Below are 23,377 nucleotides of genomic sequence, written 5' to 3' on the forward strand. Positions count from 1 at the left end.
TAAAGAAACTCATCAAACTATAATGAATTATAGATAAATGCTTATAACTTGTATGGATTAATGAACGAAGCCAAGAGAAACTTTTCTATAACAAACAATTACAAATTAATATGCAATACTATCGAAAAGACCAAATCATTTGTGCATGTGTGTGAGATTACATATTTTTTGTGTGTGCTGTTCACATGTGTGCAGGTACATGTGTGTGGGTGTGCCTGTCTACAGGCCAGCGGGAACCTTGGGCGTCATTCTTCAGGTGGCATCATCTGTTTATGAGACAGTTTCACTCACCTGCAACTCATAATTTAGGCTGTTCTGAGTGGTCAGGGAGCACAGGAATCTTCCTGTATCAGCTTCCCTAGCACTGGGATGTACAGGTATGTGCCACCATGCCTGGCTTATTGTGTGTGTGCGTGTGTGTGTGTATTGAAGAAGTAACTGAGGTCCACATGCTTTCAAGACAATCATTTTCCTGATACAGTTATCTTCCTAGCTCACTACCTCCCTTTTTATGGTGCTGGGGTTGAATCTAGGGCCTCATACACACTGCAAGAGCCCTCTCCTCTTTTTAATAGGCAATGTCATAAAATTGTGTGAAAAGGTGATGAGAAAATGAGCTGTGCATGGCTAACTAAGGAAACATTTTGTGAAGTTATTGAATGTTTAATGTTTTTGCTGGGTATAAGCTTGTAAATATGCATAAATTGTGATTACTTGTTTTCTTCTAAATGAGTATTTTATATCTAGTTTTTCTTTCTTCCTTCCTTCCTTCCTTCCTTCCTTCCTTTCTTTCTTTTTTTTTCTTTCTTTTTTTTTTTTTTTGTTAAAAGGACTTACCAAATTCTTTAAACCTCAGGCCTCACTATGTTCAGGTTTACCCTACCCTTCACATGTTATAAGATTTTCTTTCTTTTTCCTTTATTCTTGTGTGTGTGTGTGTTTGTGTGTGTAGGAGTGTGGTGTCACGCATGGCATGCGTGTGGAGGTTCCTCACTTTCCGCCTTGCTGCGTGGCCAGGTCGCATTGTTTCTCACCATTCTGTGAGCTTCTGGGAAATTCCTTGCTTCTGCCTCCCTTCTTGCCGCAGGCATGCTGGATCACCGAGGCTTGCCATAGCTCCTGACTTTTAAGTGGTGTCTAAGGATCTTAACTCAGTACTCCACGTTTCACAGCAAGCATTTTATCCACTGAGCCACCTCCTCAACCCAGAAATAGGATCTTACTTACTCTGTATGTTGTTTATTTTATGTCCCTCCCTCTAACCCAGTAGAAGCAATCACCTCAAGAGCAGAAATCTTAGATTGTGTTAATATGTTTCAAGCATCTGACCAATACCTGGCATATTGTAGCCACTCAATAAAAATATTTTGAATGAGTAAATTTATAGCATTACAATGAACCATTAGTGTCAACATAACTATCTTAATCTTGCTCAAAAAAAAGTTAATATCAGCAGGAAGGATAGTAAGGAGGTCTGTGGTGCATAGAAGCGTGTTTAATTCTTTGTATTTTGCTTGACTAGAGTCCTACGTATTCTTTAGGAGTCACTAGCAAGTGTGTTTTACAAGAACAGGATCATTATTTTCTAGGTTGTATTACCTTACTTCCTGTGTACCAAGGCTTAGCCTCAGCTGTCTTTTGGCATCTTCCTTCTCCACGGGGGAAAACTTAATTTTAGAGCTGTAGGGAGGCAAGGACATGCAGAGAGACTCTGGGAATCTTCGCAGTTGCTGGGTTATCTTAAACCAGTGAGCAGGCATCAGGAAAATCAAGATAGACTATTTTTCATTTTTCTACATTGAATCCATCATAGAAACTTTGATTCAGAGAGCCATCTTTGTTTAAACATTGGTCATGAGAAATAAAAATAGTTCTCATGCAAAAGAGGAACAAATAGACATCTCGTGCTAGCACGCTTAAATGGGCATATCGCTGTGAGTTTAGAAAAACAGCTATACCTTTAGAAAAATACACTCTGCTTGGAGAAATTTTAGGTTTATTGACATAGCTGAAGCACATAGTATGAATGATTAGTGAAAGGCAACCTCCTCTCACTTACCTTTCTAAACTGTTGTTGTTCAACCATTAGCACATCTTCTTTTCTTATACTCTAAGAGAATTTTTGAAAGTCATGGCCAGTGTTTTGATAATTTTGTGGTAGTTTTGTTTTATTTCCTTTTGGGAGATCACATTTCTAGCCGTAGTGCAGGAAGCCTTATTATTGGCACTGAAGAAAGCGGTAAGCTAACGAAGGTGTTTGTTTACCAGGTCTTCTGTTTGCTCAGTTTGATAGTTAGCGCCTGCACTGCTGCGTTCTAGAATATAATTTGCCACACTATGACTCTGCATCTAGCAAGTCTCAAAAGGAATGTCGATAAGCTCTTGCACTTGAGCTTTGGGCAACACTGCCCTTGCTGAAGGCATGGCCCCTGGAATGGCAGCCTTCCTTGATAAATTTCTCTGCCAAAGTTTGCTTTCAGAATAGGGCCTTGTGGGAATCACTGGCACAGTAAGATTGTGCTCCCACTTTATTTCCTTATTTGCAAAAGTAGAGACATTTCTTGTCAGAATTATATCTTTATTTAGAAAAGTAGTTTAAAAAGAACCCAACTGGGAAAAGACAGAATAGGGAGTGGAAAGCCAGGGTACAAAGGAGAGCTATAATGCCTCCTTCACGTTCTCAGCTGCTCATGTCGACAATTCTCAACATAGTTATTCTTTTCAAAGAACTTTTATTTTAGCCAGGCATGGTGGCACACACCTTTAATCCCAGTATTTGGGAAGCAGAAGTAGGAGGATCACTCTGAGTTGGAGGTCACCCTGAGACTACATAGTAAATTCGAGGTCAGCCTGGGCTATAGCAAGACCCTAACCTCAGGAAAGAAACAAAGCAAAAAATAAAGCAAACAAACAAATGAACAAAAATTCAACAACCTTCCCCCGCAATGGCTTAAGAAGTCCTAATGAAACATTACTTCCCAAACTGGTTAAAACCCACTAAACAAATTTTAAAGTGCCTGAACAGTTTCTTTATTCTTAAATATGTTATTCTCCCAAGTTATCTACTCTGGAAATAGCTCCAGAAGTATATAAAATAGCCACATCCATGTGATGGGCATATCAGAAAGGGAAGAAAAGAACTTTTGAGAAAAAATATAAAAAGCAAGGATTTAAATTATTCATCAGGCCTCCCTCTGGCCTGCTTCCTTTCTTGCCTAGTGAATGGCGCAGCCTGCTCGGCTCCTCTGTGGGCAGAGGAGCAGTGCGCATCTAGTGGAGCTGCCCTGTCAGGACTGGTTTATTCGCAGCCTTTTGACTAGACGGATTGCTGCCCTTTCCTCCCCCCACCCCAGCAAGTGTTACATAATGCAAGATTTTTGTCTCTGTTCTCATCTACTTGTTGAATATATGCCTTAAAATGGATGCCTCTGCCCACACAGTTATGCAATAAATCTGTCAGGTTGAATTTCCTTACAGTGAGTCAAAAGATGAGCTGAATACTGATATATTTTAAATACAAATTGGACACTCCCCCTGTAATTTCTGACTGTATGTTTTTCAAGATGAATGAAGTGAGCTAATTAATTGGTTGCTAGTGGATGCTAGCTGACCTTCTGATGCTGTTTGGTCCACTGAGGCATTTCCTGTGGTCAACGGTTCTTCTTTCACCGTTCATTTTGATTTTATTCAATTTGAAGATTGTAGAGAAATGCAAGTGAGATTAGACATCAAAACTAAAGTAGAAATGGAGGCCTAACCTCACATTATTGCAGTTCTCTTGTTTTTCATCGCCAGTTACTTCCACATGTTCAGACATGTGATATTTGCTTCATTTAGTTCCCTTTATATATGAATGCATGAATCTATACATCAGTATACATGTATTTACCTTTATTTTTCCATGCATTTGTTTTTCAGGTGTTTGAAAATGGTAAAGACATTGGAGCAATCTCTGTTAATATCAGCAAAAAAGATTTAGAGTCCAACAGCCCATCTCAACCTGGTGATATGATGCAAACAGTGAGTTACTATTTAGGAATGGTTGAAAATGTTTCCACAGTACTTATAGTTAATTTAGACAATCATATCATAAGGTGGCTTGTAGTAAATCCATCATTTGTTGGCCATTGCTATTCTATAATAGAGCATGATCTTCTAGACCTTTATCTGATCGCATCTTAAATAAACACTGTGTTTGCATTTGAAAATATTTCTATATTGGGCCTTAAGTTTGCTGTACCAGCTTATTCTGTTTTCCGTACTTTAAAAAGAAATGATATGATGTTCAGTGGAGGGTATGAGAGTATTTCTCAGCCCTAGATCCTGAGTAAGTAGCACACAGCCTTGGTTCTGCCCACTGTGAGCAAATCCAGCCAGTTTCTGTTGGGCATTCTTACCTTTGCCTGCTTTCCAGACAATAGGAAAATGTTTCTTAAGCAGAACCAACATGTGCAAGGTCTTTACTTTGAGCCTTTGTCTTGCATAAAAGGACACTGAACACCCTGTTGTTTACAAATTGGGGTTATGTGCCCAAGTGTTCACCAGTGGTTTTGGCAATGTTGCCTTGCCTTTGTTGAGGAGTTTGCTCCTTTCTTTCCCCCTTCATTTCAGCATCTCTAGACTTACCTCTCCCTGGGAGTATCCATTACCTGGCCTTCATAGCCAGTCCACCAATGTTGGTTCCAAACAGGGTAGCTCTCAATGGATTGTTAGCTGGACTCAGAAAAGAAAGGAAAATGCTACGTTGATTTAGTTGAGAGAAATCCAGAGCCTTACTGGTTTCCTTTATCACAACGTCATTGATTTGACAAACCACAGTGACACAAAAGCCCTCCTAGAAGTTTCTTCTGCCTCCCAACCCTTACTTTTGAGTAGGTACTTAAAGCTGAAGGTGCCCGCGCAGCACCAGGAAGCTCATTCTATAGAAGCCTGCGCTGACTGACTCACTGGTCTTGTGCTTTGCCTCTGCTTGCAAGCAAATCAGAGGGAATAATCTTTAATTAGTGGCATTATAAGCTCTTAGTGAGAGAGAACTTTTGTGACAATTAAGCATGACTGTTCGCTTGTATGGATACTTTTCTCCATCACTATCTTAAGATGTCTCATACTTTTCTCAAGATTTCTGAGCAAATTCTTATCTTATAAAGGTCTGGTGATGATAGCTTTAAAGATAAATGGATAAAGATTATCTCCGTTTTTGGTTTCCACAGACCATCTCATGACCTGCACATGAAAGGCACCAAGGCCCTTACCTCCTGTAGGCTATCCAATGCTTATCTTTGAACACCTAAAGTGCAGTCTGTCACTAAATTGATAAAAATAGAGATTGCAATGCAACTTTGGTGAGAATGAATCTGGTTAAGTGGTCAGGTGTTCCCGTCCAGTGTGGGCCTCACATCCTGTCCCTTGTGCACAGACTCCTTCTCAGCATCAGGCCTTAGACCGTTGATATTGTTCCCCTTTACACAAAGGTGATAAAAAGTGATGCCTGCAAAGCAAAATCTCTGTGACTTAAGAAATGATCACTACTACATGTTTCCTGAAATCATAGCAAAGCAACACAACTAAACTCAAGGGCCAAGAGCACACAGAAATAGACGTAGGGCTTTGGAAATGAAATGCATAGACTTAAAACCATGTCTGTGGTTCCAGTGATGAGAATGAAATAAAATCAATGGTTTTTCTAATGCTTTTGGCCTGTAACACACTTAAAGAGGATAGTAATAATTATTTTTAATTTATAAATTTGGCTCAGCTGCATGAGAAGTATTGACTTTAATGAAATTAAAAAAAAAAATCAACATTTCAGACTTTGGATGCTCAAGACTAAACCTTTGGTTAAAAAAAAGGGTTGATTTAAGCCTTGATGCTACAGACACCACTGTTGCTTTGTAGTTAGAATAATGCTTTGGTATTTGACATTCTATAAGTGTAGTTATTGCCCATTGAAATTGTCAAGAATTCATAGTCAATTAGAGAGACACCTGAAAGGTGTGTGGAGACTGCAACTTTTCCTTTTTTACTGAGCCTTAGAATTTATCACTTTTTAATATGCCTTCAATTGGAAATTAATGGCGGGGGAGGGGTGGGCGGGGGGAGAAAGAAGGGGTGGGAGACAGTGGAAAAGAAAAAGAGAGGGAGGGAAAGATAGGCAAGAAAAGACTACAACTAAGCCCACATCCTTTCAGGAATAACAGAATGATGAGAAATTGAGAGATGCAAGAACTGAGAAGGAAGGGAAGCAGAGGCTGTGGGACAGAGAGTGATGGATTGTGTGAGGCCAGGACACTGAAACAAAGGTGACCGACTATAATGAAAGATGTCATTTGAAAGTACATGTGCCATAGTTCAGTTAGGTTCATTTTAGATGTGAAATGAGTCTTGGTGCCTTGGACTCTGAATAAAAACCCTGAAACACTTTTTTTTTTCTTATTAAATGACAGCATTACAAGCTTCAAACTTTGTAAGAGGTTTTTATTCACAACCTGAAAACATCCATTACTGAAGATGTTCCCAAGCCCTCTCAGGACTTGCAAGTAAAATGCTTCCAGAAAGTGTTCCAAATGAGTCAAGTTAATTATTCTACAATTGAGTTGCTTATTGTTAATTGGGGAAATAGCCTATTGTAAAACTTTAACATGGTCTGGAAAGCTCCTGGCCCCTAATAAAACATGTAGTTTAGACAAGAAAAGCACAAAATTCATTAAAGAGGACTGTTACCATGTGTAGAAACTAAATGCTCTGTCTGGGAAAGACTGTCATTTGCTTTCAGTCCCTGTGCCAAAGGGTCAGAGCTCAATCACAAGCCTGTGGCACCCCCTGCTGGTTAAAAGCCCATGCTCATTTTGTTACTTTACACTGAGCTAAACATTGCCGTCATTTCACACTTCTTTTAACATTCTATTCGAATTTAATTATCATTTATTTGGACTTCATTTGTTGCAGAGTAGAGACAGTTTATTACAGATGTTCTCATTTAGGTTATGTCTTTCTCATCCCCTTCACCTGCCCTTCACCAGTTACTTCTCAAGATCCATCAAAGGCTTCAAGGTTCTTCCATTAACCCACAAGGCCTCAATTTTTCTTCATCTCGGCTTTTCGATGAGCATGGCCAAGAAATTAAGAATCCACTTCTGCTGAAGAATGAGCAAAAAGTCTGGCTCTCGTGTGGCAAAGCATGCAGGTAGGAGCAAGGTGTTTATGCTGTCCGGTGTGGAGTCCTCAGTCTTTCCAGGGGAACTAATTCTAACAGGAGCATTGAGAAGCCAAGTAGAACCCTTGATGAATACTTAAAAAATTTCTGAATTCCGTAAAATTTCAGGGGTTAATTTTTGTGAGGCTGCATTGTTTATGAAATATGATGGACCTCTCTCTCTGTGCATCTCTGACTCTCTCTCTCTCTGTCTCTCTCTATGACTTTCTGTCTTAATGCCTTGTCATAGTTCTTGAAGTCTGCCTGTCAGCACAGCAAGAGAGATTTGTTCATGTCTGAGTAGTCACCTTAATGATAGCAGATGGAAACGCCACGGGAGGCCCAAGCCCATCACACTGTCATTGTCGCGCACTGCCCTGACCTGCTTCCTCTCCTCTATTTTTTTGTCCCTTTTTAAAGGAGAAATGGATGGTAATTGAAAAGGATCTTAAGCAAGATTTATGAAGCTGCAGACAACACGATTGCCCACTATCTCTATGTTTTCACAAATAAAGTCTTAACCTTTTAAGTACCAGTGGCAGGAGAGCTAAAGATAAACTGGTAAAGCTCGTAAACCCTATCTTATCAAAGTTATATTCCTCAGAAGCGCCTGCAGTATATCACAATAATTACCGGGTATTGTTGAGCATTGTGTAAATTTTTGTAGATTGGTAAATTCCTGCATGAAATTATCTGAGTCTCTGGATAAAGGAAAAGACTGCTGAATCTGATGAGCTGGGCTCTCATGTTGTGCATCTTGGAAATGTATGCATATTTTGACAGAACACATCCAGATGAACTCAGAAACTGTGTGTCAGGAAACTTAAATATACTAATTTTGGGCCTATGTTTAATTATTTTAGCTCATTATTTAGCTGTAGAACAGAATAAGGGAAAGAGGTTTTCATATCAGTTATAGATGATCAGCAAACTAGGAGCTGATTAGATTTTCCGTTTGTTCAAATAGTCAAAATTTCACTTAGTAAAACCACAATGTCCTTAGAAATACAGGGTGGACTTGAAGGATGTTGTGGTGCCTTGTTATAAAATTTTACTTCATCTGTCCCAATACAATAAAATTTAAATGCTCATTGATTTCTTATGCTGTATAATTTAAAGAATTAAAAAAGATCCATGAGGAATTAAAAATTTTTGCCTGTGGATAAATTTAAAGATATAATTTAATTACCCTGTGAGTAGAATTCATTTTACAATGATAAAAACAGCAATGAACTTTAAAGCAGTAAGAATTCTTTAATAGTTTAGCAAAAGCCCTTCTGATTACTTTGACTATATGTATATCATTGTTTTTTCTTCTCAATATCAAAGTCAAAGTGAAAGTAATAACTGACTAGATGCTTTTAATGATAATTACTAAAATTAAGTATTTAAAAAGATTGAATACTTGCTTTTTCGTTAATTAGATGATATTTATGAAATGAGTAGTAAGGTGTCAATAATTGTAATATTTTAAAATCAGCTGATGTGGTGATTGGAGAAGTTTTCAAGTTCATATTTTATTTGTATTCCATGGTTATATTTATGGGATGAGGTTTTTTTTTCCTCTATAGTTTTACAAATAAATCACTAATGGATGCAGTGCACAGACAACTATGATAGCATTCTGTCACCAGTGGAACCTTTAAAATGCGTGTGTCTCAACTTGTACTGCCATCTAGTTCAACATACATTTAGAAAATGTACAATTGTTTTCTGGAAGTAATTCGAATGTGTCTATTACAGGGGGTCAGACTACTCATTGCAAGAAGTAATTTTGCCAATATTTGAGTCTTGCCCTCAAATTTTTACTTTGAAAAACTTCAAATCTACAGAAAACTGGGAGGTGTATTATACCAACACCTATCTATTCTTCATCTTGACTGATCTATTTAGAGTTGTCCAGATTTGTTTACTTCTCATATCTTTTTGTTCTCTCCTGAACTAGTTTGAAAGTCATTCCAGGCACTGTTAATATTTTACTTCTCAATGCCTTGGGCATACTGAAGGGCAGGACCTTCCTCTGCGTGACTGATACTATCTAAGGTTGTCACTAACATGTCACCTGCACTCCAGCCCCCGAAAAGCTGCTCTGGAGCTTGTGTAACCTGGCACTAAGAAGGCTTTCTGAAACGCATTGGTTATTGTTCACAGCTCTTTTTCATCTGAAATGTCCCTCATCTTTATTTTTCTTTGTTTGATACTCTCCCCCACCACTCCCACCCCAAGAATCTAGATTCTTCACTTGTAGAATGTCTCATTTGTGGCAATTGTCTGAGTGATGTTTTAAAACCATGAGTAGGTTTAGTTTAAATATTTTTGGCAACAGGACTCACAGCACAGGTGATGTGGCTGTGTCCTCCAATTTTAATGGTAAATATTTAGAGAAAGTTTTAGAGAGAAATAGCTCCCTGAAGACAAGTCTTATTGAAGTCATATTTATAATTTGATTTGAATTTCAAGATTTACCTTAAAACCTAACAACAGTAATATAAAAATCAAATCAGCATAACATTTAAAAATATGTTGTTTGTCTATTTAATTTGAGAGAGAGAGAATGGGTACACATGGGCCTCCAGTCTTTGCAAATGAACTCCAGCTGCATGCACCACCTTGTGCATCTGGCTTTATGTGGGTCCTGGGGAGTTGGACATGGGCCCTTAGACTTCACAAGCAAGTACCTTAACTGATGAACCATCTTTCCATCCCTCAGAATAACATTTAATACCCTTAGTGAGCCCACAAATACGATGTTTATAGTGAAATATTAAGAATTAATTTAACTACCAGTTCTAAACATCACTATAGGTTCCCTGAATTAGTTATACATGAAAAACAAATTATATGAATTGTTGTTTTACTTAACTAAATTCTTTCATTGTTACAATTATACTTTTTCCTCATTACACAGGTTTCATCTCCCCTTGGCGCATTGCAAATTGACTAAATAAACTAAAACTGTAAATTTCAGATGTCACTATAGGATAGCAACAGTGCTGCTAGAGTAGAAAATTGTTTCTGATTTTATTAGACACCGTAATAATAATAATAGCATACCTTATTGTTTATTTGTGCTAAAATCCAATGAGTATTATCTGCAGCTAGTTTTGTTATTTTTTCCCCCACCCTTCAGGTCTCCATTAAACCCTTTCTTGGCTTTGACCTTTGACCAAGTGGCTGCATTTGTCAGAGGTGGAATCACCGTTGTCTATAAAACCTTTGTGGATGCTGCTGCTGTTCTGCTACCTGGATGTGACAAGTAAATTAACATGAATCTGACTAATATAACCTATCACCTAATTCAAGATTTCTTGAAGAGACTTGAAACCCTAAACCCATTCATACTTTGACTTAAGCAGTTACTAATTGTGTTGGCTTATTTCAGGCATAAAAAAAAAAGAGGTCAGGTTGAAAGGCATCAACTTTTCTTTGTTTTCACGAGAAAAATCATATGGGGCAATGAGAAGTTTCTCCTTTTCAGGTCACCATTTTGTTTAAAATATTAAAGCTATTTACGTGGCTAGTTCCCAGTTAATAACCTTAAGTGCATTTATGAAAATATAAAATAATATGCCCCTATGACTCCTCATGCATCTGCTGGTGAGGAAGCTCAAAGTGTGAGTGGGGCTGGGAGGCAGTGGCGGCCGTGGCAGACAAGGGTTCTGAGAGTTTTGCCTCATCTTTGCTCATGCTTGTTTGTGGCAGATGGGTGTCATTTTCTTATCTGTGAATCACAACAACTGTCATTTACTCAGTGTTGAGTATTTGCCAAATAATTATAAGTGAACTCTATAAGATTTTATTTAATCCTCAAAACAACAGTTTTAATCCCATCAGTCTCTGTTGGCACTCCATTTTTCAGAGACAGAAGCAAAGACAAAAAGAAATAATTTGCCAGAAGTCCCACTGCTACTATTATGGTAGGGCCAGGATTTTTAAACTGCTTCATCTGTCTTAAGGGCCTAAATGCTTAACACTCTCCAGCATGGTTCAGTAAGAACGTTCTGTGATGATAGACACAGATCTCATGACTACAGAGTACTTGAAATGTGACTACTATGACTAAGCAACTAAAAATTCATTTACTTAGATCAAAGTGATGCATTTAAATAGAAATATATAACTTGTATGCATTGGATATTGCAGCACTGGCATTAGGTTGGATGAGGCGATCTATGTATAAGATCCCAGATGACTTGAGCCTTGTGTAATTTAACAAATTGCAGTTCTCCTGCATGTACAATCAAAAGGAGAGAGTAGAGGGCATATCCAGAGAAACAAAAGTAGTCTGATTTGGTCACTCAGTCTAGCCAGTGACAACCCATTATGAAGTATGTCTAGAAGGACATGCACATTGGTCTTATTTGCAAGTTAAATAGCAGCCCTGGCCCCCAAAGGCTGCTCGTACTTCTCACACAAGATTTGAATGTTTCTTCGTCTTGCTCTCTATTTCTTTGTAAAAAGAAAATAATCCATCCACATTCCTTTGCACAAGTATTTTCGATTTATGGGAATATTATTTTATGTACAGTAATCTTTCTATATACTCTTAAATTTTCCCAGAGCCTTCCCCTTAAATTTCTGGCCAAGAGCTCACAGCTCTTGCTTGCACACTGCCACACTACTGCTGAGCCACAGCCCTGTGCCTCCTGCAGCCCTCCGGACTCTGCATCCTCAGCTGCAGTGAGCAGATCTAGGTCCCCAAGCATGAGAATGTGAAGTTGCCTTTATATAATGCAAACAGGTTTTGTTATATAATGCTTATTTTTCACATTCTCAGAGTATTGTTAAAGTTTCTGTTACCAGTCCTGGGATGTGTTTCTGTTCCATAACTTGTCCTAATATTTCAGTGTGGCCTCATATTTCTGTGATTATCCATAGTTTAGTGTATTTGGAATGCAAACTACATAGAAGATGGCCTCCACTACAAGTAATAATATATGATAGAGTTTGTTCTTTCTAGTGATTCCTAATTCTTATAATCATAATTACAAGACAAAATTTTAACCTTGCTTTTCCCAGTTATAATAGCAACACAGCACACTTTACCTATCTGTTTAAAAAGATTCCAAAATATACATTGCTTGACTAGTAGAGGAAATGATTCATAAATTAAACTAGTAAAGAACTTTAGAGTCAAATGTTTTTATTCTAACAAAATCATTAGGATGTTTTGCTATTCTTAGCTGGGAACTCTGTGAAGGATTTCCAGTGAACTTTGACTCCACTAGTCAACCCATACCTGATCAATTTGAAAAGGTGGACTTGACAAGCCACTTCCTACAGAACAAGGTCAGATTTTATTTGTTACATTGAAGCATATTTTATGTATTGCTCACTCCGTCTGTATACTAAGCTGACACAGAATATTTTTAAAAGTTACTTTGCTATTAATTATTATTATTTTGTGTGTGGTATGTGTGGTCGATTCATGTGTTCGCTCTGTGCTTGTACATACAGAGGTTAGAGGAGAACAGCAGGTGTCCTCCTCCCTTGCTCATCTGTGCACTTCCTTGAGATGTAGTCATTCATTGATTCTTGAGCTTGCAGTTTTCACAAGCCCCAGTATATCCCTGGTCTTTGCCAGCCACAGGACTGTGGTTACAGTGGCCACATCCAGTTGTTTGCATGGATGCTGGGTAATTGAACTCAAGCAGTCTCAGGACCTTTCACACCCTCATGCTTGCACAGAAATCGCTCCTACTTGCTGAGCCATGTCTCCAGCCTTATAATTGTTTTCATACATGTTGGCACAAGATGTTAATTAAGCATTTCGAAACTGACATAATCTACAGAATTCTTATTTAGAAAAAAATCTATTTAAGTTATATCATTTAAATCTTGTTGTTTGTCATATTTTCTTTGTGCCAAGTAAATGAATAAGGTAGAATTGTTTAAGAAACCTTTAACATTGCTGTTATCTCTCTGGTTAGCATCTATTTTTTTAATTGGTCAGAGTAACTAGTGAGTCTCAATTCTTAGCCAACTCAATCTATAGCAACCCAACCCATAGCTACTTATCAATTGACACTTAGAAATTTATCTTTCAATGATATTTTTTTCAAAATGAACCATAAAAGACATTTTAAATATTTCTCTCAAGTGGAATAATTCTTTTGTACATTGTAGCTGGCAAAGTGTATGCCAGGTGGCTGTTCATTTTAGCTGCATAAACATGTTGTACTAGAGCACAAGGAACTCAAAACCAAAAGAAGTATTTGGAATTTTAAAAATTAATTACTTATTTATTTGAGACGGGAGGGGTTATGGGCATGCCAAGGCCTCTAACCACTGTACGTGAACTCCAGACACTTTTCCACCTTTTGTCTCTGGCTTTACATGGGTATTGAGGAATCGAACCTGGGTCCTTTGACTTTGCAGACAAGTTCCTTAACTGATAAGCCATCTCTCTAGTCCCACCTTTGGAAATATTAACGTCTAAAGAAAGCAGGACTTTCCTGTCAGTTACTATGGGGCTGAGACAAGGAAGAAGACACACTGCTTATACCTGCTTCCTGTATATTTCCTCATGTCACTCACCACGTTTCTGTTATAACTTATGCTGAAGATCTTGGTTGTTTTAAGCCTATGAATCAAAACAGCATAACTGTAAAAATAGAATAAAATCAATAATTATTTCTAATCCTGTCTGGCTTTGAGGACGTTTAGAAAAGAAGAGTAAATGGAATGGTATACTGATTAATGCCTTTTATATTTTCCATTCATTTGATATAAACATCAGTTTATCACAGGTCTGATACTGTTGGCAGTCCATGTTGGGTTTTTTTGCTATAATATTACTTGCCTGCTCACAATGAAGTTCTATCTCCCCCTAGTTTCAATTATACCTCCCCAGTCTTTTGATTTTAATGATTCTCTTTCTACTGTGCACTGCAGTTGAAATTAGTGGACTGAGTACTACAGCAGGTCTCTGATATACTTGTACCATAGCTTGAATAGTATCTGAGCTGGGATATACTCAACCACCATCATCCCTTGGCTTTTGAGGCTGTATTCATTTGCCTTGTTTTAAATGCAGCCATCTCAGATTCTCCCAAGAGAATCCATCTCTATTTCATATTCTTAGACTTCCTTTTGGTCCTTAGAGTTTGTATTTCAGTATAGGCATTTGCTTTTCTGTTTTTTTGTTCTGCTATTAAGTTGAATATTCATGGGGTATGTCTATTATGTCTAGTCATCTTTGTATTATTAGGGCAAGATACAATATATATTTTAGATTTTGCTTTTTTTTCGGGGGTGGTGGTGAGGTAGGGTCTCACTGTAGCCCAGGCTGATCTGGAATTCACTCTGTAAGTGGCCTTGAACTCACAGTGATCCTCCTACCTCTGCCTCCTGAGTGCTGGGATTAAAGATGTGTGCCAACACACCGAGCTAGATATTGCATTTTTGAGACAGGATCTCACATAATTCAGTCTGGCCTTAGAGTTGCTGCTTAGGTGAGGATGGCTTTGAACCCCTGATCTTTACCTCCACCTTCAAAGTGATGAGATTATAGGTGGGCACTACCACATATAGTTTCACAATCCATTTTTTTTAAACATTGGAAAAGGCAGGCATGATGGCTTATTCCTTTATTTTATTTATTTGTTTATTTATTTGAGAGAAAGAGAGAGGGGGGAGGGGAAGAGGTAGAGAGAGAGAATGGGCACGCCAGGGCCTCCAGCCACTGCAAACGAACTCCAGATGCATGGCCCCCTTGTGCATCTGGCTTACATGGGTCCTGGGGAATTGAACCAGGGTCCTTAGGGTTCGCAGACAAATGCCTTAACCACTAAGCCATTTCCCCAGCCCCCACAGTCCAGTTTTGATCAGGGGGCATGTTTATTGCTCTTAGCCTTTTGCCTCCTTGCAAGGCTGTTCTCTGCTGGATTCTTTGTGTTGGTCCCAGTCAGGCTGTTCATGTGCTCCTTTGTGACAATACTCCATGAATTCTGTTATTATCCCACACGGATCTCTCTGCCTGGACTTTAGCCTTTTCTTTCCTTGTCACTAGGTCTTCTTGGGCTTGTGTGCCACAACCTAGCATGGAGCCTGGCATCTCGTTGGCATTTAATAAGTGCTGTTGAAATCCTGCCCATTATCCTCTTCCAGTTCATGAAATCATCCTTCATTTCTCCCCCAGATGCCTTTAAGCTATACATGATATTTCTGGTCTGCATAGACCTATAGAATGTATAATGGCATTGGACAAGATGCCATTTTTCTTTTTTTTTTTAAACAGATTTATTCATTTTTATTTATTTATTTGAGAGCAACAGCCAGAGAGAAAGAGGCAGATAGAGAGAGAGAGACAGACAGACAGAGAGAGAGAGACAGAGTGAGACAGAGAGAGAATGGGCGTGCCAGGACCTCCAGCCACTGCAAACGAACTCTAGATGCATGCGCCCCCTTGTGCGTCTGTCTAACGTGGGTCTTGGAGAATGGAGCCTCGAACCGGTGTCCTTAGGCTTCACAGGCAAGTGCTTAACCGCTAAGCCATCTCGCCAGCCCAAGATGCCATTTTTCTTACATTGTTTTTCATGGTTCAAAGTCAACTAGGATCCAGCTTTGGCACATTTTAGGTTACTTTGGGAGTAAGAAGATGAGGTGCAGTAGTAGATCTTTACTGAACATGCTGGGACTCTAAAGGTCTTAGTTCAGTAATAGGTATCCTGGGGGCTGTTCTGCTTTTGTATTGGAAATGTTTGATGACTGATCAAATCCTAGTGTAAGGAAGGTAACTCAGGAAGCCTTCCTTTCTTCTTCCCTTTTAGAGGAAGAATTCCTCGAGGGTATGTTCTGATCATCCTTGTATTTGCTGCAATTCCTGTGTGCTTAAAGTTAGTGAATCAGAACTGTGTTGATAGATTAACTTGACAGAGACTAGCTCAAACCTGGTTTTACATAGATATTAAAGTGACGTCAGGGGAAAGGAGGCTTTCCTCTTTGTTTTTGTGTCAAAGTAGTACATTATAAGATGAATTAAATTCTCTAGCGCTGTGAAAGGACACAATCTGTAGCATTTTATCATTATTAATTAGTTCTAATGTTTTACTGAACATGAGAAAATTGTCATCTAAAATGAATATTTTTGGATTATTGTATTTTTGGAAGAAAAAAATTATTTTCAGTATAATTTTAGCCCAACTGAAGTAGTAGAGTAAAAAACCATGAATTTAATAAATTGTCTAGTAAAGAGAAACTTTCAGGACAAACAGATTTTCCTTTGCTAGGAAACAACCTTTAAAGACCTTTCAGAGAAAAAACAAAAAAACAAACCTCTCCAGTTATTTACAGAGTTGATCTGTGCATTGAGAATAGTAATTCAATAACTTGAAAGGGACCATTGTAAAGGAAGGTGGTGGCAGAGGTGGCAAATATCTACAGGGCATTTTATTGTGGAAACTTGCTGCTCATTGAGGTAAAGAAGACACTAAGAGGATTACAACAGCGGTTGAGAGAAGGGAGGAAAAAGCCGATATTCTTGATACACAAGTTTTAAAATTGGCTGGTGATAGAGATATAAGTGCCCAGCCCCTGGCTGTTCTTTGAAATCTCTTATTGACAAGTAAAACCTTTCCTATGGAGAAATATTGGGAGCATATAATCCCCATTTGTAATGTGGGAGATCAACATAACCCTGGCAATTACAACCTGTTGCTCTTTTCTCCATCTCAACCACAGGTTTGGATTCTACCACAAGTTCACAGTTTGGCACATACGTCTTTCAACAGCTCTCTATTGTTACTTAAATTGGCAACATTTTAGATTGACTCAGCTTAAGGGCAATCAAACTATATGTTTCCATGAAATATATGGGATTTAAGCTTTATGGTAGTTAATATAAAAAAATTAATGAAAAGAATACCTGGATAAATGCCTGGTTATGAGAAAATGTAGCAGAAAAGAATGAATTTGGTATTTACCAGGCCTTATGATTTCTTAAAAAGAAAAGATTTTGGTCATAGTCTTTCAGGACTTGATTGCACAGGTATTAGAAGACCTTTGTAACAACTTTTTCTTAAAAAAAAAGAAAAATAACAAGAAAAAGGCTAGATTTGACTTTATAATTATGGCACGCTTGCTACAAGTTAGCTTGTAAATTTAACCATTATGGATATGAGTAAAACAAATCATAACAGCTGAACTGTGGTATTATTCTATAATTACTCTTTTTGTCACAAAGGAGGCTGGAAAAAAGCAAACAGTTCCTTGTTTCCCTATTTCTGTGGAGAAGTAATTTAGCAGTTATATCTTGTAAAAATTCTTTATATAATGGGGTAAGAACAAAATTTTACTCTAAGATTTTAACTGACTCATTGGCACAGAGTATAGTGCTTCAAATAACACTTCTTATAGATGTGACTTCAGTTTGTGTAAAAAATTATTAAACTTTGCACTAAATACATTGGCAAAAATGAAAATTATGTAAAAGTTTTAAATAGTAATAGTTTGTTCAAAATTAAGGTTGTGACCTATGAGATTTTCCTTTCATTATCTTGTGCTCTGTTTCCTAATAGGCCTGCAAGAAAAGACAGTGAGGACTTATTTTATTATTTTGAGCTTACACAAGAATACTGAAGACTCCTTGCCATCAATAGTCACTTGGGAAAAAAATTTCAAAAAGTTTAATTGGCTGAGCTTGCATATGTATCATTTTATCATGGCTACTACATCAATGCAGTTTATTCAGACAAGATATATTATAATAATCATTTAAAGGGAGCCATACATATAGGTATACAAAATAATAAATTAGAATCTCCTTTTGGATTCATGACCAAACTTTAAAAGGTTCTCAAATGACAGATATAACATTTGTGCTTTGATGGCAGACTCAGCTTAAATACTTTTATGTACTTGTGCAACAGTGGGTGCACACACATGCATAGATAGTGTACTATGTTGCACATTGTCAGATTTCCCTGAAATCTGATTTTTAGTTTTTAGTTCCTGTGCACCATAAGTACTTGGTGTGTAGCTAAGCTACGAGGTTAAATTACAAAGTAAGCCAAGTCTTTCACAAACAAGGCTTGGGAAGGCCATGTCTGTCTTCAGTGCTAGGGTGCCTTTTGCTGAATTTGGGGTGACTTAGAGGGTTCAGCAACATATATTAGCCTTAAGATGGCTTTATTTTCTTTCTCTGTAACCAGATTTTGACAAATTACTTTCACAGGGTTCTGTCTCACAATAGCCTTTTGTTTTATGCCTCCTTATGAATTTGTGACTTTTGTTTATTCATTTAAAAAGTCTTTTGAAAATAATTTCCTGGATTAAATGTTTTCAATGTAAAATAGTGAACGAAGGATAGGGAGGGGAAAGATGAAGAGGAAGAACAAGAGCAAGAAAATATAGTAACAGATACTTTTTAGTGCCAGAGTTGGCAGAATTCTTCTTTTCTTTTGTTTTCCTTTGAAAAAATATAAAATAATACAACGAAGCTGTACTGGCAGGCCTGGTGGAGTTCCCCTGTGTAGAGTCACTTGGGAACTGTCCAGCAAAACATCTCTTGAAGAACAGCATGGTGTTAATACTGGGTGCCAGCCCAAGGCAGAGACAAAAGACCCCTTCGCTCTTCACCAATAAGCCAACTGTTAAAAGATTAAACCATGTTGTGGAGATAACAAGAATTTAGGCACTGGCAGCAGGTGCTATACAAAGAAGCAGTTGGCAGTATGGGTCTTCTGTCTAATCCCAGTCAAAACAATCTTCTACCCAGCTACAGAGGAGAGTTTTGAATGTAATGGCAACTTGGAGTGAGGAGGTAGAGGAGGAGTGCTGCTTTAAATGCTGAATCCTGGGGTGGATGGATTAGTAGAATGTAGTTTATCATTGTTCAGAGGCTGTGGGGGATTCCCCTCCAGAGTCCAGCCACTACTGACTGACCTGGGAACACACAATCAAAGAGCTCTGTCACATCTGCTTATGTGGTGTGTTGCTGCATTTTTAGCTTTTCATTTTTACACAGGAGTCATATGAATTTTTCTTTCCTCTTGAGAAATATGTATCTTCCACTCTTGAGTAATTATCAGATGCATTAGCTATAATCTTACATTTTTGTTTGATCACATTTATAAAGTAATGTGTAAATTATAATTTAACTTGTGTTTTTAAAAAACAATTTGCCGCTCAAAATGTATTATCATAGATACAAAATTAAAAGGATTAGAAAGTAACTTAAGTCATGAATGAAGCAACGTTATTAAATGTAAAGCATGAATTGGCATATTTCTATAATCATATACATGTTGGTATTTAAATCAGTGATCACTCACAGAAAAAGATCATAAAATTAAGATTAATTTTATTAGATGTGAAGTGATAGAGTTGCTACAGGTGACATAAGAGGGTGATGATTTGACAGTTGGGTTTAAACCAGACACACTAGAGGATGCACAAAGGCCTCTGCATAGGTGATCTGACACATAGCCCACGTTGTGTGACCTGACAGTGAGCTCAGGAGATGCTGATGCAATGTCTTCCCTTTGACCCCTCTTGTCCACCTTCACAACCATCTATAAAATCTCAGCCTAAATCCCTTTATACAATCTCAGGAGGTTGAATGCACTTATAATTATTTTCTTTGCTTTGATGTCATCCTACAATCCATTATGTCTCCCTTTGTCAGATCAACCTTACTAAGACCTATTGTAGTCTAGTCCCCTCCCCGCACTTGAAAGCTTTCCTTCACTCCCTGCTGTTTTTCTAACTCCCCAGCCTTCACTGGACTTTGTGCAGTTTAGCCAAATTTACCTTTTTAGCCTACCAACAAATCCTAAGACACATGATTAAACTTACTTTACTTGTAATTGCTTTTTATTTTTTATTTCTATGAAATTATTTCCATTTTCAAGGACTCTTACATTTTATCCCTTTCAAGAGGTTTTATTTTTTTATTATTTTTTTATTGTAACAGAAATGAGCATATGCTTTACCACAACTGTACACAATTTACATGGAATTTAACATGAAATTATGTATGTGATGAGAGAGAGAGAGATTGAGATTACCTCTACTATGAGTTTACTTACTGAGGAAGAAAAACTCATACTATCCTATCCCATGCCACATAGCCTAGGATCTTTGTATATTACAGTTAACGCTCTACAGATATTAATGGAACAGAATGTTGAATTAAAAGGGATTGAGCAATATTTTTTGAAGGGTCTCTTGTAGTCACAATACACAATGCCATAGGATAACTTGTTTTGGGTTAATGTGCTGAGTAAGATTAACTTTTGGACTATGGGTTTAAAATGTGCACTTCTTTTTATCATACAGGTGGATCCCAACATTGTTCTTCATGCCTCTGTCTCCGTTGGGAAACGGAGTTCCTCAACTACAGATATGAGCAGTAGGAATCAGACGGCACCCTCCACCCTGTGGCCTGCAGCCAGCATGTGGCTGATCACAAAGGTGCAGAAAGAAGCTGTTCTTGCCAAGTGTCTTCCTCTTGCTTGTCGACATGTACTGCTCCAGAACTTGGCGCCCCTTGCATATCAGCACACAAGTGAAAGCATGGTCCGTTGCTGTTAAGAATGCTTTCTCTGCTCTTTGTGCTGCCTCATCCAAAAGACTTCTGTAGTTTTCCCCAAAGAGCATTTGTTTTTAGACATTCCAATTTGTGCCTACCCCAGAGTATGCTTAATCTAACCAGAGCTTATACAAAATCAACAGACTGATCATGTTCATGAGATTTATTTGAATGTCACTTGCGTCTATCCACTCCTCAGTCTTCACTGGCCAAGATGGTAGATTACACTTTGTGTACAGTCTTAGCCAAGACATAGTTTCAGGAGAAACCTTCCAGAAGAAACAATGTCTAACATATTTCATGCATCTGTTAGTAATGTCCAACTTAAAAAATGTATAGTTATATCTGACATACAAAAGAATATACAACTACCTCCCGTTCCCTTTTACTATGAAAATACATTTTGTAAATGTCAGTTTCTCTATGGAAAGAGGTAGCAACAGCTGGAATTTGTCCTCCATTCTTCCTTTGCATGACTCAGGTAGACTGCATAGCTGCCTCAAGCACTTTGGAAGTGAAGTCACCTGTCAGGTCGCTGCTGCTTACTTTGCGGGGGGTGGGGTGGGTAGGAAAGGTGCCTGAAACTAATTTCCCAAATAAAATTAAAATAAAATAGGGATTAACCTCTTACTCTTTAATTCCCTGAGTGTTTAAAATCAAATGCATAAATAATTGAGATACAAAGGTCCTGAGATATTATTCACCTTTCAAAGGTGATGGAAAGTAGAAATTAGAAAGCAGGTGTGATATTCAAGCATAATATCTGGTTTTAAAAAGAGCTTAACAGTGATTCGCTTCTCCTCCCTATATGAACAAGCTTATTCACCCAAGGTTATAAGAGACTATCAGAACCAAACTTTTAAAAATATTTTCCCTATTCATTGTGTTTCTTTTATACCAACATAAAATCCAAGAAATAAAAGTTACGTGCTAGGGCTGGGGAGATAATACAGCAGATAAGAGCAGTGGGCTTAAGCATGAGGGCCTCTTGAGGCAAAGTGCCAAGTTCAGCTCCCCAGAACACAAATAAAATGCTGCATATGGCCATACATATCTACTACCTCAGTTGGTGGGAGGGGATAATGTGAAAATCAGAGAATTTTTGGAGCTCACTGATAGAGAGCAGCTCCATGTTGAGGGAGAGACCTCATCTTAAGGAAAGACAGATTCTGATGAACTATAAGAGGATAGCTAATGTTTTCCTCTGGCAGCCACACAGACACAAATGCTTAAGGTGGATATCTGTACACACATGCGCACACACATTCACACTAAAACACTACATACTAAAAAGAAAACAAGTTTAGAAATCGTTTGAGATAGAAATTACCTTTTCTCTTTGAAAAATAACTCCTTCTCAGTAGTATTATGGGTAATTTAACATGCCATGAATCCCCAACAGGCATTGAGAAATTTTTCAGTGGTTTGCATTAATTTAAAATGAGTTGATTCAATAAGTAGCAAAGTGATTAGATAGACATTAAAATAGTATTCCCAATTAATTCCTTTGGCAGAGAATCCTAACATTTAAGACAAAGCAAGTCAAAGACCACTTTACAATTTTAACCCATGGTATTAAGAACCAGAGTAAAACTTTAAATTGATATGAAGTTTAAGGATTTGTTTCAATATTTCCAGTTCATTGCACTTATTTTTTCCTGTGCATACATATTTCAAGTAAGCTCTGTCATGCGTGGTAGACCCCAAATCACTACACTGTGAAATATGCACAGAAAAAAAATGGACAAATGAAGATATCGAGGTCTGTTTTATTTTGCACTGAACTGTAAAATGCCACCCTTGTGGGACAGGAGCCTCTGAGCAGGGCTCACTGACTGCTAAGTTGTGGGTCATGTTTCACTTCCAGCGACTGTTAATATCTGGGGCTATCCAGGCATAATGACCCCACTATTTGTGACACATTGTTGAATTTTCTGGTTCTTTTAACTTATTTAGACCTTTCTTCCTCCCCCCCCCCCCCGCCCATTCATTGGAAGTCTGGGATGATCGTGAGCCGTGCGATAACACAGGGCTGCCTAGCTATTGGTCATCCAATCAGAGTCAGGACCGCTGAGGGAACGTCACTAGAAGGCTATGAATTAATCCTACAGAAAAGGTAATAATTATGAGGAATTTAGCTCAGAATAAGAAATGTTAACCTGAAGAATTCTGGCTAGGCAAACTAAGATGCTTATTGGCTTGATAGAATATTCACTAAGCATTTAAAATTTGTACTCATACCAATATTAATTTTAAATATAAAATAGTATTTAAATTTTATGCCTTTTAGTTTGGTAATATTTTTAAAGAGATACATTGACTTTCTACATATATATCTGCTGTTGACAAGCTGTTGCTTACTCTGATTAGTAGAACTCATTTCTTTATATCCATTTGGATTGTTAATTAAGAAACTTAAATTTACATGTGTATATTCTTAACCTTTCCTACATCTTTTAAATATGGAACACTGAACTTTGAAAGAAAAACTATGGAGACAAATCAGTTGCTGACTTGTAAACTCCTTTGTCTATTATTTTCTCAGTATGGAGGAAGAATTAAGAAATTTTTTTTCTTTTTGGGAGGGGGTTCTAAGTAACTCTCACTCTATCTCAGGTTGACCTGGAATTCACTATGTACTCTCAGGGTGGCCT

General features: G+C 37.8%; 1 protein-coding gene across 1 annotated transcript in view; it reads left to right on the forward strand.

Annotated features, from left to right (window-relative positions):
• The window catches only part of Dcdc1 (doublecortin domain containing 1), a 485,885-nt gene that overhangs the window by 212,558 nt on the left and 249,950 nt on the right, over positions 1-23,377 (forward strand). The window contains exons 10-15 of the mRNA XM_004660718.2: positions 3,919-4,020; positions 7,020-7,183; positions 10,323-10,448; positions 12,376-12,481; positions 20,471-20,605; positions 22,721-22,839. Of these exons, the coding sequence (XP_004660775.2) occupies positions 3,919-4,020; positions 7,020-7,183; positions 10,323-10,448; positions 12,376-12,481; positions 20,471-20,605; positions 22,721-22,839 (752 nt within the window). The remainder of the gene's footprint in view (positions 1-3,918; positions 4,021-7,019; positions 7,184-10,322; positions 10,449-12,375; positions 12,482-20,470; positions 20,606-22,720; positions 22,840-23,377) is intronic.

Source organism: Jaculus jaculus, chromosome 8 (assembly GCF_020740685.1).
Source record: "Jaculus jaculus isolate mJacJac1 chromosome 8, mJacJac1.mat.Y.cur, whole genome shotgun sequence".
Lineage (NCBI taxonomy): Eukaryota > Metazoa > Chordata > Mammalia > Rodentia > Dipodidae > Jaculus > Jaculus jaculus.